The following is a 13,447-nucleotide window of genomic DNA, read 5'->3' as shown; positions in this document are numbered from 1 at the left end:
AAAAGAAAGAAAGAAAATGTTTTAAAATTTAAAAAAGGATATAAAAGTGGGGTGCCTTGCTGGCTCAGTCAATGGAACAAGCAACTCTTGATCTCAGAGTTTTAGTTTGAACCCCACAGTGGGTGTAGAGTTTACATGAAAAAAAAAAAGTGAATAAAGTATTGCAGTATGTAGTTTTTTGGTTGACTTCTTTTAACATAGAAAAATCCATTCATCTGAGATGCACCATGTTGTTGAATGTTATCAATAGTCTCTTACTTTTTATTGCTAAATAGTATTTCATTGTATAAATATATATATGCCACATTTCTTTTTAATACATTCCTCTTAGATGAGGAACAGCTGAGTTGTTTCCAATATTCTGAAAATTACAAATTAAGCTTTTCCTTCCTTTTAGATTTGACAGTTGTTATGTGGCGTAAATATCACACAAAACAATACAGAATATTTCCATTTCCGAAGATCATGACCAATATAAAGAAAAATATATATATATACATACACACGAGGTGGAAGAAATAAAACCGTCATTTTTGGAAGATAATTATTGATTAGAGAGGCCTAGAGAATCAACAAACTGTTACAACCCCAAAAAAAGGCCAAAACAGTCAATACTTTAGCCACAAAAACTTTAAAGTAGTCAGAAATTAGCCAAAAGAATTCATAAAAACTAGACAAAAATTCTTAAGATCTCAACAGGCAGAACTGAATAAATGGAGATGCATTTCATGTATTTGGATGGGACAACCTAATCATATAAAGATTTCACTACTCCTCGGGGCGCCTGGGTGGCTCAGTGGGTTAACCCTCTGCCTTCAGCTCAGGTCATGATCTCAGGGTCCTGGGATCAAGTCCCGCATCAGGCTCTCTGCTCGGAAGCAGGGAGCCTGCTTCCCCCTCTGTCTCTCTGCCTGCCTCTCTGCCTACTCGTCATCCCTCTCTCTCTCTCTGTCAAATAAATAAAATCTTAAAAAAAAAAAAAAAGAAAAGAAAAGATTTCACTACTCCTCAATTAATCTATAAATGCAATGCATTCAAAATAAGAATTCTATCTGAAACCTAAGGAAAAAGGTACAAATAATCTATTATAGAAGACCCCCCCCCAAATGGTAACAAACAAATAAAGTGATGCTCAAATTTTATATGAGGGAATAAAGAACCATAAAAAAACTAAATCAACTTTATAAAAGAAGATTAAAGAAGATACTTGCTCTACCTTATAAAAAAGCTGTTATCAAAAATATAGTATTTTTTTTTAAAGATTTTATTTATTTATTTGACAGACAGAGATCACAAGTAGGCAGAGAGGCAGGCAGAGAGAGAGAGGAGGAAGCAGGCTCCCCGTGGAGCAGAGAGCCCGATGCAGGGCCCGATCCCAGGACCCTGGGATCATGACCTGAGCTGAAGGCAGAGGCTTTAACCCACTGAGCCACCCAGGCGCCTCAGTATTTCTTTTTAAAAATACAAAATTTTTGTATTTGTATTACAAAATACAAAATACAAAAATACAAATTCAAAAATACAGCAGTATATTTTTTAAAATGTGATACTAGGATAAGAATACAGACCAGTGGAATGTAACAGAAATTTCAGGCAGATGTATGTATCTAGATACATACATCTGCCTGAAATTTCTGAATATAGGTATATAGATATAATATATGTATATAGGTAACTATATAGATACATATATCTGCCTGAAATTTCTGAATAAATGGTACCTATATAGATATATATATATGGCAAATTAATATATGATAAAGGTAGCATCACCAGTGGAAAAATATGGATGATTTAAGAAGCAATGTGGAGAGGGGCTCCTTGGTGGCTCAGTCAGTTTAAGTGTCCAACTCTGAATTTCAGCTCAGGTCATGATCTCAAGGTCATGAGATCAAGCCCTGCATGGGGCTCCACACGCAGTGCAGAGTTTGCTTGAAATGATCTCTCTCGGGACGCCTGGGTGGCTCAGTTGGTTAAGCAGCTGCCTTCGGCTCGGGTCATGATCCCGGTGTCCTGGGATCAAGTCCCACATCAGGCTCCTTGCTCGGCAGGGAGCCTGCTTCTCCCTCTGTCTCTGCCTGCCATTCTGTCTGCCTGTGTTCGCTCTCTCCCCCTCTCTCTCTCTGATAAATAAATAAAATCTTTAAAAAAAAAAAAAAAAAAAAAGAAATGATCTCTCTCTCCCTCTGACCCCACCCCTCAAAAATAAATAAATAAATCTTTTAAAAAATGTTTTTAAAACAGCAGCACTTTGGAGAAAACTGGCTCACCAGATGGAGAAAAACAAAACTGGATCCCTATCAATACTATATAAAAGGTGGGGCCTAAAGTGCAAATATGACAGTAAAACTATAAAATTAAAAGAAGAATCTGCAGAATATCTTTGTGGCCCAGGGATGGGGAAAAAGTATTTCACTCCTAGAATACCTCAGGATCCACTGAGCCCAATTTTAACGTTTGAGCTTCTTTTTCAAGTAGTTCTACCTATTTGTAAAGACTGGTATTTGTCACGAGGTGGGGTAAGAGAGGGGTAGGGTGGCATCTGGGTGGCTCAATTGGTTCAGGGTCCAACCCCTGATTTCAACTCAGGTCATGATCTCAGGGTTGTGACATCAAGCCCCATGTCAGGCCCATGCTGGGCATGGAGCCTGCTTAAGATTCTACCTCTTCCCTGGCCCCATTCATGCTCTTTCTCTAAAAGAAGGTATTTGGGGACTTTTATTCTTCCTTAGAGATCATCCAAATAATAAAACTAAAATTCATTTTTAATGGAATAAAATGCATTCTATCTTGTAATTAATCACCAGACATCCAATAGACCCTTTCATAAATTTAAATTACATTATGGGATCTTATTGATTTTATTTTTACTATATTTTGTTATTACATCATCCTAGGAATTACTTCATCATTACTCATCATTGTTCATCAATTATTCCCAACTGTGCTAAAATAAGCAAAAACCATTAAAAAAAAAAAAAGAAGAAGAAGAATGGTGATATGATAGGCAGAATTATGTCCCCCAATGACACTCACACCCTAATCCCCAGAACCTGCGAATGTTATGGGAGTTTGCAGATATAAGTGGGTAAGGACTTTGAATTGGGGCAATTATACCAGATTATCCAGATGGACATGAGCCAATCTAATCACAAGTACTTAAAAGTGATGAACCTTTCTTGATTGTGGTCAGAGGGTGATACGACATCCAAGAACAGTAAGACAGCTGCATCACTGCTGGCTTTGAAGATGGAGGAAAGAAACCAGCAGCCAAGAAATTCAGGAAGCCTTTAGAAGCTAGAAAAGGCAAGGAAAAGGTCCCCCCAGCCTCCCACAAAAGCCTCCCAAGAAAGAATCAAGTTCTGCGCACACCTTCATTTTAACCCAATGAGAACAATGTCAGACTTTTGACCCTCAGAACTATAAGAAAATAATATCTTGTTTTAAGCAACTCTGCGGTAGTTTTTTATGGTAGAAACAGAAAAACAATGCAGATTTAATGACCTAAAAGAGTGATGCAGTAGTGAAATAAGTGATCATCTCTCAAGTTATCTTCTTGTCTTGCCCAAAGTACAGCATTATCTTTCAGGAATGTACAAAAGACTAGAGACGGGGTGTCTGGGTGGCTCAGTCAATTAAGTATGGACTCTTCACTTTGGATCAGGTTATGATCTTGGGGTTGTGAGACTGAGCCCCATGTCAGGCTCCATGCTCAGCAAGGAGTCTGCTTGGGTTTCTCTCCCTCTGTCCCTCCCCCCACAAATGTGTGCACTTTCTCTCAAATGAATTAAAAAATCTTTAAAAAAAGAAGAAGATACTAGAAACATCCTTGCAGACTGATTTTAGATTGCACCGACTCCGGTGGAGAATTAGAAATTTTCATTTCTCACCTGAGATGCTCAAGAGAAAAAAACAACAGAGGAAAACATTCTATAATTATTAGACAAATCCGAAAGTAAGTATAAAGAGATAACAACACCTCTAGACTCTAAAACTGGTGGCAATGACTACAGAAGTGAAATCTCAGGGTGATCGAATGGTATTATCCTAGATGAGTTTTCTTAAATTCAAGAATCAATGAATTCCATAACCTGTCTCTAAGGAAAAAAAGGAAACATGGTATTTTCATTCGTCAGTCATTCAACTGAAGGACTTCATCATCATATTCTTCTATATGAATCTGGACACTTCATGCTCAAAGGATACATGACAATATCCTTTATCTTTTTTGATGTTTGTGCACCAAGATTTACTTCCTACAAAGAGGATTTTAGGGACGCCTGGGTGGCTCAAGTGGTTAAGCAGCTGCCTTCGGCTCGGGTCATGATCCCGGCGTGCTGGGATCGAGTCCCACGTCGGGCTCCTTGCTCGGCGGGGAGCCTGCTTCTCCCTCTGCCTCTGCCTGTCATTCTGTCTGCCTGTGCTCGCTCTCTCCCCCTCTCTCTCTCTGATAAATAAATAAAATCTTTAAAAAAAAAAAAAAGAGGATTTTAGTTTAAATTCTTATTAAAATATCTAATAAAGTTGTCACTCATTATACCTTTATTCCTATAAATGAATAGTAAAATAACTTAAAATATAAAAATAGCCAAATGATGGGTCGTGCAGTTGGTTAAACATCCAACTCTTGGTTTTGGCTCAGGTCATGATCTCAGGGTGTAAGAACAAGCTCCATGCTCAGCAGGGAGTCTGCCTGGGTTTCTCTTTATCTCTGCCCCTCCCACTCTCACTCTCATTCTCTCATAAATAAATGTTTTTTGTTTTTTGTTTTTAAAGATTTTATTTATTTATTTGACAGAGAGAAATCACAAGTAGATGGAGAGGTAGGCAGAGAGAGAGAGAGGGAAGCAGGCTCCCTGCCAAGCAGAGAGCCCGATGCGGGACTCGATCCCAGGATCCTGAGATCATGACCTGAGCCGAAGGCAGCGGCTTAACCCACTGAGCCACCCAGGCACCCCTCTCATAAATAAATGTTTAAAAGAAAAAAGGAAAAGGACCTATTTGACCCTGATTGTTCACAGTGATGACTGGTTTTCTTAGTATACCAAGAGTGATTCAAAACTCGAGTTATAGCCTATAAGGGGAAAAAAAAAAATCAATGAGTTTGATTATAATAAAATTCAAGAGTCCTCTAGAATGATGGATACCAGGAACAAAGGTGACAGAATGACAAAATGGGAGAAGTTCTCTGCACTGTATACAACCAACAAGGAACTGATATGTAGAATATACAAGGAACATGTGAAAATCAGTTTGGGAAAAAAGTAATCCTAATACAAAACCAGAAAAAGTATTGTTAACAATTTATAAGAGACTCACAAAAAGCTAACAAGTACATGAGGAAATGCTCAAAATAACTGGTGGAACAAGAAAAAAAAGAGAGAAAGTGGGATACTATTTTATACCTGTTAAACTATCAAAAATGAGAAATCCAGAGGATGCCAAGTGTTTCTGGGATGTGGGTACATAAATGATCAGTCATTCTGTTAAAAGTACAGGTTAGGCCTATACAACTGTTCTGAATAGCAATCTTACACTATTCATTCAATTTTAACTCTATATACACCCCTATAACCCAGCAATTATGCTCCTGTGAATATATCCTAAATGAATGCTCACAGAGGTCCACAAAAAAAGTACATGAAATCCACTACAATGTGAGGTAATGGGGAGTTGAAGGCAACGTGAGATCTATCACTGGAAAGCCTAATATATACACTAAGGTTTTAAGCAGCAATCGTACAAATAGGAACATATACAGGTAGGACCAAGGATGACAGAGGCAAAGAAGAGACACAGGACAAGAAAAGTAAAAATTATATAATGGAAGAAGAGCAGTTCAATCTACTAAATTAATTTTTACTCCTGAAACCTATTATGCCCCTGAAGTATGTTATGCTATAGTAAAAATCAAGTTTATAAATACTGGATTTTTCCCCATACATTATAAAAATTACAGTAAGTAATGATTTGCTATTAAGCACATATGTAGGATTCTTATACAAAATATATTTTGGATCATTTAATACAAAGAAAGAATGTCAAATAAAGTTTGTAATTCTACTCACTTTTGCTCCAACACTGCAACTGCCAGTGCTGCCTGTGCTCCCACTTGCAACTCCTGTAAATCTAGCTTCCAGTAATTCTTGCCTTCTTGGATCCAGACTATGAAGCTCATCCATTGCACCTATTAAGAAAAGGAAAATAAAACACAAATACATATATATATATATATATCTTCATATACACACAAACGTAAAATATAGGGATGTGGTTAGTGGAGATGTCACTACGAACTTAATGAATGTATTCTATAAACAGATTAAGAGACTAAAATTTTATCATGCCCTTTGCTCATTTAACAAAACAACCAACAGTGAATTTCCAACACTTGTGACTGCAATCCAGAATAAGAAATATATTTTCCACACAGTTCAGTACACAAACACATAAAATCATGTATCAAAAAATTTCACAAATTCTTCTTACTGCATGCAGTGCACACCACTATTTTCTAGTCTATTTTTGTCCATTAGGGGAAAAAAACACTGGCTGTGAGCTATTTAACTGACTTCATGTGCCATTAATTGACCATAGGTCCAAAGTTTGAAAAATACCACTCTCATAGTATAATGCTAGCTTATGCAGAATTCTGACACTAAGTGACATTAATAGTTAATTATTTTATTTGTTTATATTTTAACTATATTTTAAACTGGAAAAGATTGTTTTATGACTTTCACATCCCAGAGATTTTTGGTACATTTGATGGTTTTCAGTTTCTATCAGTGAATAAAAATTATACATATATCAAACAGATCACTGAGGTAACAGCTATTATTAAACAATCATTGGAGAATTAAAGGGGAAAAATTAGCATCCTCGTGTAATTGCTACGATGCAGACTAAAGTACCACAAATCCTCCTTAAAGTTCAATTTTAAATTTCTTTTATTCGTATCTGCCAATTTTCTACTGATAAAACTAAAATCTTAGAACTGATAAAAATGAGTGGTTCTTGAAAGGAATTAAGGGGCAATCCCAAGTCACATGTAGACACTTTCAAACAAAACTAACTAGACCCCTTCTACATATGCTTACATTCCTCTATCTTAAAGGTTAACAGTTATTCCTATAGATTTTATCTTTTGAAATTGTTCTCATTTTCTTTCATATTTTTTTAAAGATTTTATTTATTTATTTGACAGAGAGAGAGCAAACACAAGCAAAGGGAATGGGAGAGAAAGAAGCAGGCTTCCCGCCAAGCAGGGAGCTTGATGCAGGGCTCAATCCCAGGATTCTGGGATCATGACCTGAGCCCAAGGCAGATGCTTAACTGACTGAGCCACCCAGGTGCCCCTCATTATCTTCCATTTTTATCTCGACAGAGGACTGAATGGATAATGGCCATCCTTCCACATTTACTTGCATATATCTGTACCTGAATATATATTTTCTGCCGACTCCTCTTTTTTCCATCTCAAAGAGGTCACTACCTTTAAAAAGCTGAAGCCTTCAATTTTTGCTTTTGATCCCATTCCTTCTTCATATCCAAGGGATCTTGCATTTGCATGTATAGACCTAAAACTACAGAACTCTTAGAAGAAAACACGGGGAAAGCATCATGATCTTGGAGGATCTGACAATGATTTCTTAGATATCAAACTGGGAAATATGGCTCCTGGATGGCTCAGTTGGTTAAGCATCTGCCTTTGGCTCAGGTCATGATCTCGAGTCCTAGGATCGAGTCCTGCACTGGGCTCCCTGCTAAGCAGGGAACCTAACCTGCTTCTCCCTCTCCCTTTGCTGCTCCCCCTGCTTGTGCTCTCACTCTGTTAAATAAATAAAATCTTTTTTAAAAGGGGGGGGCCAGGGGGTGGGACCTGGGTGGTTCAGTCAGTTTTGAGCATCCGACTCTTGCTTTCAGCTTAGATCATGATCTCAGGGTCATAGGACTGAAATCCACTTTGGGCTCTGTGCTCCACGTTTGGCTCTGCACATAGCACGGAGTCTGCTTAAGATGCTTTTTCTCCCTCTCTCTCTGCTCCTCCCCCCTGCTGTCTCTCTAAAATAAAGTAAAATAAAATAAAAGAATCTTTTAAAAAAATTGGCAGAGGACATAAACAGACATTTCTCCAAAGATATGTAACTGGCCAGTAAATACATGAAAAGAGATTCAATATCAATCATTAGGGAAATGTAAATCAAAACCCACAACGACATACCACTTCATCTCCATTAGGATGGCTACTATCATAGAACAGAAAATACTACGTGTTAGTAAGGATGTGGAGAAATTTGAACCCTTGTGCAAGGCTAGTAGGATGTAAACTGGTGCAACCATTGTGGAAAACTGTTTGGCAGTTTCTCAAAAAAAATCGAACACAGAATTACCATATGATCCAGAAAGTCTGCTTCTCGGTATATATCCAACAGAAGTGAAAGTAAGGACTAGAACAGACCTTTTTTTTTTTTAAGATTGATTTATTTATTTGACAGAGATCACAAGTAGCCAGAGAGGCAGGCAGAGAGAGAGGGGGAAGCATGCTCCCCACTGAGCAGAGAGGGGCTCGATCCCAGGACCCTGGGATCATGACCTGAGCCGAAGGCAGAGGCTTTAACCCACAGAGCCACCCAGGCACCCCTAGAATAGACCTTAATACACCATGTTCATATCAGCATTATTCACAATATCCAAAAGGTAGAAGCAACCTAAGTGTCCACTGATGAATGAATGGATTAACAAAATGTGGTATATGGATAAAATGGAGTATTATTCAGCATTAAAAATGAAGGAAATTTTAACACAGGTCACTATATAGATGAACTCTGAAGACATTATGGTAAGTGAATTGTACAAATTGTACAAAACCAATTGTACAAATATTGTGTAATTCCACTTATATGAGATTCGTAATAGCCAAATGCAGAGACAGAAAGTAGATGATGGCTGTCACAGAGAGCAGGTATGGTGGAATGAGGAGTTAGGTGTTTAATGGTACAGTTTCAATGGGGAAGATACAAAAGTTCTGGAAATGGATGGTGGTGATACAGTACAATAATGTGAATATACTTATTGGCACTGAACTGTACACCTAAAAATAGCTAAAATGGTAAATGCTGTATTATGTACACTTTACGATTCTTACAAATAATTTTTTAAAAATAAATAAATTGGACTATATCAAAATTTTAACTCTGTTAGTTCAAAAGACATGGTAGTAAAAATGAAAAACAAGAGAGAGGGAGAAAATATTTATAAAACATTTATGTGCTATGTATTATTTCTACTCTTTGGCTTGATAGTGCTTGAAATTTATAATGCACTGAAATTTAGGGAAGATGAAGACCTAAGTCCCTACTTTTACCTGATCCAACTAATAATGTGGTATTTTGTTTACCACTGTTTTTGTTTCTTAGATATATAGCTTCCTCTAGGACCCCAGCCCTCCATGAGATCCTAGAGGAAGCTATACACTCAAGGAATAACAAAAACTGGTTTCTAACCAAACTCCTGTAGGGAGTCCCAACCTCACTAATAACCAACACTTCTAACAAGTTTTTACAACATTTTAATAGCAATGTATGCAAGAACCTTTAGTATAATTGCTGACAAATAACAGATGCTTAACAAGTATTAACATACTTGTCTTTTTTTTTTTTTTAAGATTTTATTTATTTATCTGACAGGGGGTGGGGAGCGGCAGGCAGTGGGAGAGGGAGAAGCAGGCTCTCCACTGCACAGGGAACCCAACATGGGGCTCAATCCCAGAGCTCTGGGATCATGACCTGAGCTGAAAACAGACGCTTAACCAACTGAGCCACCCAGGCAGCCCTAGCATACTTATCTAAATAAAAATATAATCTGGAATACAAGAGCCTTGCTTCCCAAAACACAGTCCACTGATCAGCAGCCATCTGTTACCCCTCGATGCTTATAAGAAATGGAAACTGTCGGTTCCAACCCTACACCTAGCAAATCAGAATCTATATAGTTTTTAAAGATTTTATTTATTTATTTGACAGAGACTACAAGCAGGCAGAGAGGCAGGCAGAGAGAGAGAAGAGGAAGCAGGTTCCCCGCCAAGCAGAGAACCCAATGTGGGCTCGATCCTAGGACCCCAAGATCACGACCTGAGCTGAAGACAGAGGCTTAACCCACTGAGCCACCCAGGTGCCCCAGAATCTAAATTTTAGTAAGATCTTCAGGAAATTATCATGTGCATTCAAGTCTGAGAAGCACTGCTATAGAATCTGGGTTCTCAACTTTCCCTGACAAGGGCTCAACTGTATTTCAGTCTTTGCAGGCCAAGGGCAATACCATGTAGACACTTTACATAATGAGAGAAAAATTTCTACAAACTTTTTATTGACAAAATTCAAGATACAAAAACTATGTATAATATTTTACAATATTATAAAATATAAGTAGGCTAATAAAAATGGAATTGGGGGTACCACTTAATTTTAGTTTCCTATCATCGAAATCTATTGCAAATATTCAACTGATAATGTTGATCAGCCTATGTATTTATCTTTGAAATGCCTTTTCTGACAAACAGGTATTGCTAAATACTGATATCGACCCACAAGTACATGATTTTAATTAAGTTAATTCATGACTTTGAAGGCAGCTCTAGAAATCTCTTAGATTCTTTTGATAATTGCTTTTCAATAAGTCACTATACTGCAGATTAATCACTTCCAATTGGAAGTAAGGCAGAAGTTCCTCAAGTGCACAATTACATGGATTTTGAGATATGGAAACTTCCTTTGCACGTGCATCAATGTCTGAAAAATGTTGCTGGCACTGTAGTTTGATGATGGAAAACATATTCATGCAAATTCATATGGGAATGAAGCTCTCGCTTTGACAGTAAAAGAAATGAATAAAGCAGCTTGATGTTACTTGTGATTCAAACATCAGTTGACACTGAAATGACTTTACTGCAGCTAAATTTCACATGTAAGCACTATTTCACCTCATCATTTTAGGTTAGATTCATTTAAAAGTATTTCCAGGTGTCAAAAAAAGCCAATTTCCAAAGCCAATCAGTATCTGACAATAGTGGTTGAAGGCTATCCCACTTCATTCAGAAAAATTTCCATCTCTGTCCTAAGCTCAAAAAATTGTAAACAATTTTACTACTAAACCAGTCAAGAAATTCAGCTTCTATATCCAAAAAAAAATTCATGCAGCTGATGCTAATTAAATCCATGAGAGCAAATTAAGTGCACCACTGACAATACTGATTCAGTAACACATGATAAATTCGAAATTTTATGCAAAGTACCTACTGATGAATAATACAACAAATAACCAGAGCTTTGAACGCATCACATTTTTATAAGCTTTGTAAAGTTATCCAACTAAGCCTTTTTCTGTTCCACACATTTTTACCACCATCACTTTTAGCACATCTTAGCAGATTCCACTTCAGATTGTACTTTGTGTTTTCTCAACTTTGAAAATATTCTTGTGTGTAGTTGTTCTCCACAGACTATTCATAGGGTCTAATTGTTCTGCCACTTCAAATTTGGCATTGACACCTTGCATAAACAACAACTGAACAGTATCAATAACATCTGTCAACTCAGCAAAAGCCAAGGAAAACCACTATAAATTACTTGTTTTTTTAATTGACTATTGATATTGCTTCAAATGTCTTTAACTCTTAAATCAACTGTTCTTGCCAAAAAATTTATATTCTAAAACGAGTTTATTTTTTCTGGACACATTTTTTTATGCTGCAATCAAATACAATTTAATTAACTCACCATCAGTAAATGGCTTTGCTTGGCTAAGAAATGAGCCACTTGAAAACTTATTTTGGTGGCAGCCTCATTTTCAATTTTTATTTCTATGAAGAAATTGTGCTGTGATAAGATACTCCATTTTAAACTGACTTACTTTAAGAAAATAGAATTGAGAATAGTATGATATATGCTTAGTCTAATAATGTCAACATATATTCTTCTCTAACAGCTACACTGTCACTGCATAATTAAAAAAAAAAAGTTTTGTTCTCTAATTCAACAAAATAATACATACTCCACTGTGCCTTAAAAAGCATGGCACTCAGGGGAGCCTGGGTGGCTCAGTGGTTAAGCCTCTGCCTTCGGCTCAGGTCATGATCTCAGGGTCCTGGGATAGAGCCCCGCATCAGGTTCTTTGCTCATTGGGGAGCCTGCTTTCCCCCCTCTCTCTGCCTGCCTATGTGCCTACTTGTGATCTCTATCTTTCCGTCAAATAAATAAATAAATATTCTTTAAAAAAAAAAAAAGCATGGCACACAGAGTCCATTTTTCTTTTCTTTTCTTGTTTTGACATGATAGATATGCACTGGCATAAAAAAATAAATACTGTAGGCTGGCAATACACATGGTACTCAAAACACTGTCAAGTTATAACAGCAATACTGAAATTTGTAGTGCACCAAAAGCTGTATGAAGTAAAAAGAATGTCATATAGGTCTCTGTCACAACTACTCTGTTCTGCCATTATTATACAAAACAGCTGTGTTCCAATAAAACTTTATTTGTAGGCACTAATATTTGAATTTCACATATCATAAAGTATTGCTATTTCAATTTTTTTAACCATACAAAAATATGTACTTTGCAGACTCCTGCTGTAGCAAATACATTTCAAAGATTATAATTTTTTATGGAATCAAACTGTTATTTCTGACACCAGAAGTTTGGTCCTTAATTACAAGAGGTGAGATTTGCTGAAGAATATCTAATTTCACTAAAATCCATTAAATTCTTTACTATACATTAATATGCTTTTTAAAAAATTTTATTTATTTATTTGACAGAGAGAGAGAGATATCAAGATCTCAAGTAGGCAGAGAGGCAAGCAGAGATGGGGGGGCAGGGAAGGAGGCTCCCCGCTGAGCAGGGAGCCAGATGTGGGCTCGATCCCAGGACTCTGAGATCATGACCCGAGCTGAAGGCAGAGGCTTAACCCACTGAACCACACAGGTGCCCTACATTAATATACTTTTGAAAAATAAATTATAAAAGCCACTATACTATAAAGACCATAGCATCCCTAAAGAATACCCATCTCTAAATACAGCCACCTGTTTCCTAATTATGCTACTATTCTTACTAAACTGCTCCATAAAATGTATTATAAACCTACAATTTCACATAAAAAATATAAGATGTCACTACCCAAATTAGAGATCATACCCCATTCTATAAGAAAAAACTTAGGGAAACATAAAGGAAGACCACAGTTTTAACCATTAGGGAAGTATGTCATGGCCCCTTCTAATAAACATTTTCTTTCTCCCTCTCTTATATACATACACACACACACACATTCAACTAACTCAGCAGATCTTAGTTATTATAAAACTTGCCTCCCAAGGTGACCAGTCTAAAAAAGATCCGTGTATTTAGACATAGTATTAGTTCTGTTTAGTCGGGATCACTTT

General features: G+C 36.9%; 1 protein-coding gene across 1 annotated transcript in view; it reads right to left on the bottom strand.

Annotated features, from left to right (window-relative positions):
- The window catches only part of TLK1 (tousled like kinase 1), a 144,611-nt gene that overhangs the window by 95,363 nt on the left and 35,801 nt on the right, over positions 1-13,447 (bottom strand). Inside the window, exon 2 of the mRNA XM_082689198.1 lies at positions 6,069-6,187. Within this exon, the coding sequence (XP_082545324.1) occupies positions 6,069-6,187 (119 nt within the window). The remainder of the gene's footprint in view (positions 1-6,068; positions 6,188-13,447) is intronic.

The sequence above is a fragment of the Mustela nivalis genome (assembly GCF_964662115.1).
Source record: "Mustela nivalis genome assembly, chromosome: 11".
Lineage (NCBI taxonomy): Eukaryota > Metazoa > Chordata > Mammalia > Carnivora > Mustelidae > Mustela > Mustela nivalis.
This window is presented reverse-complemented; position numbering and strand designations above follow the sequence as displayed.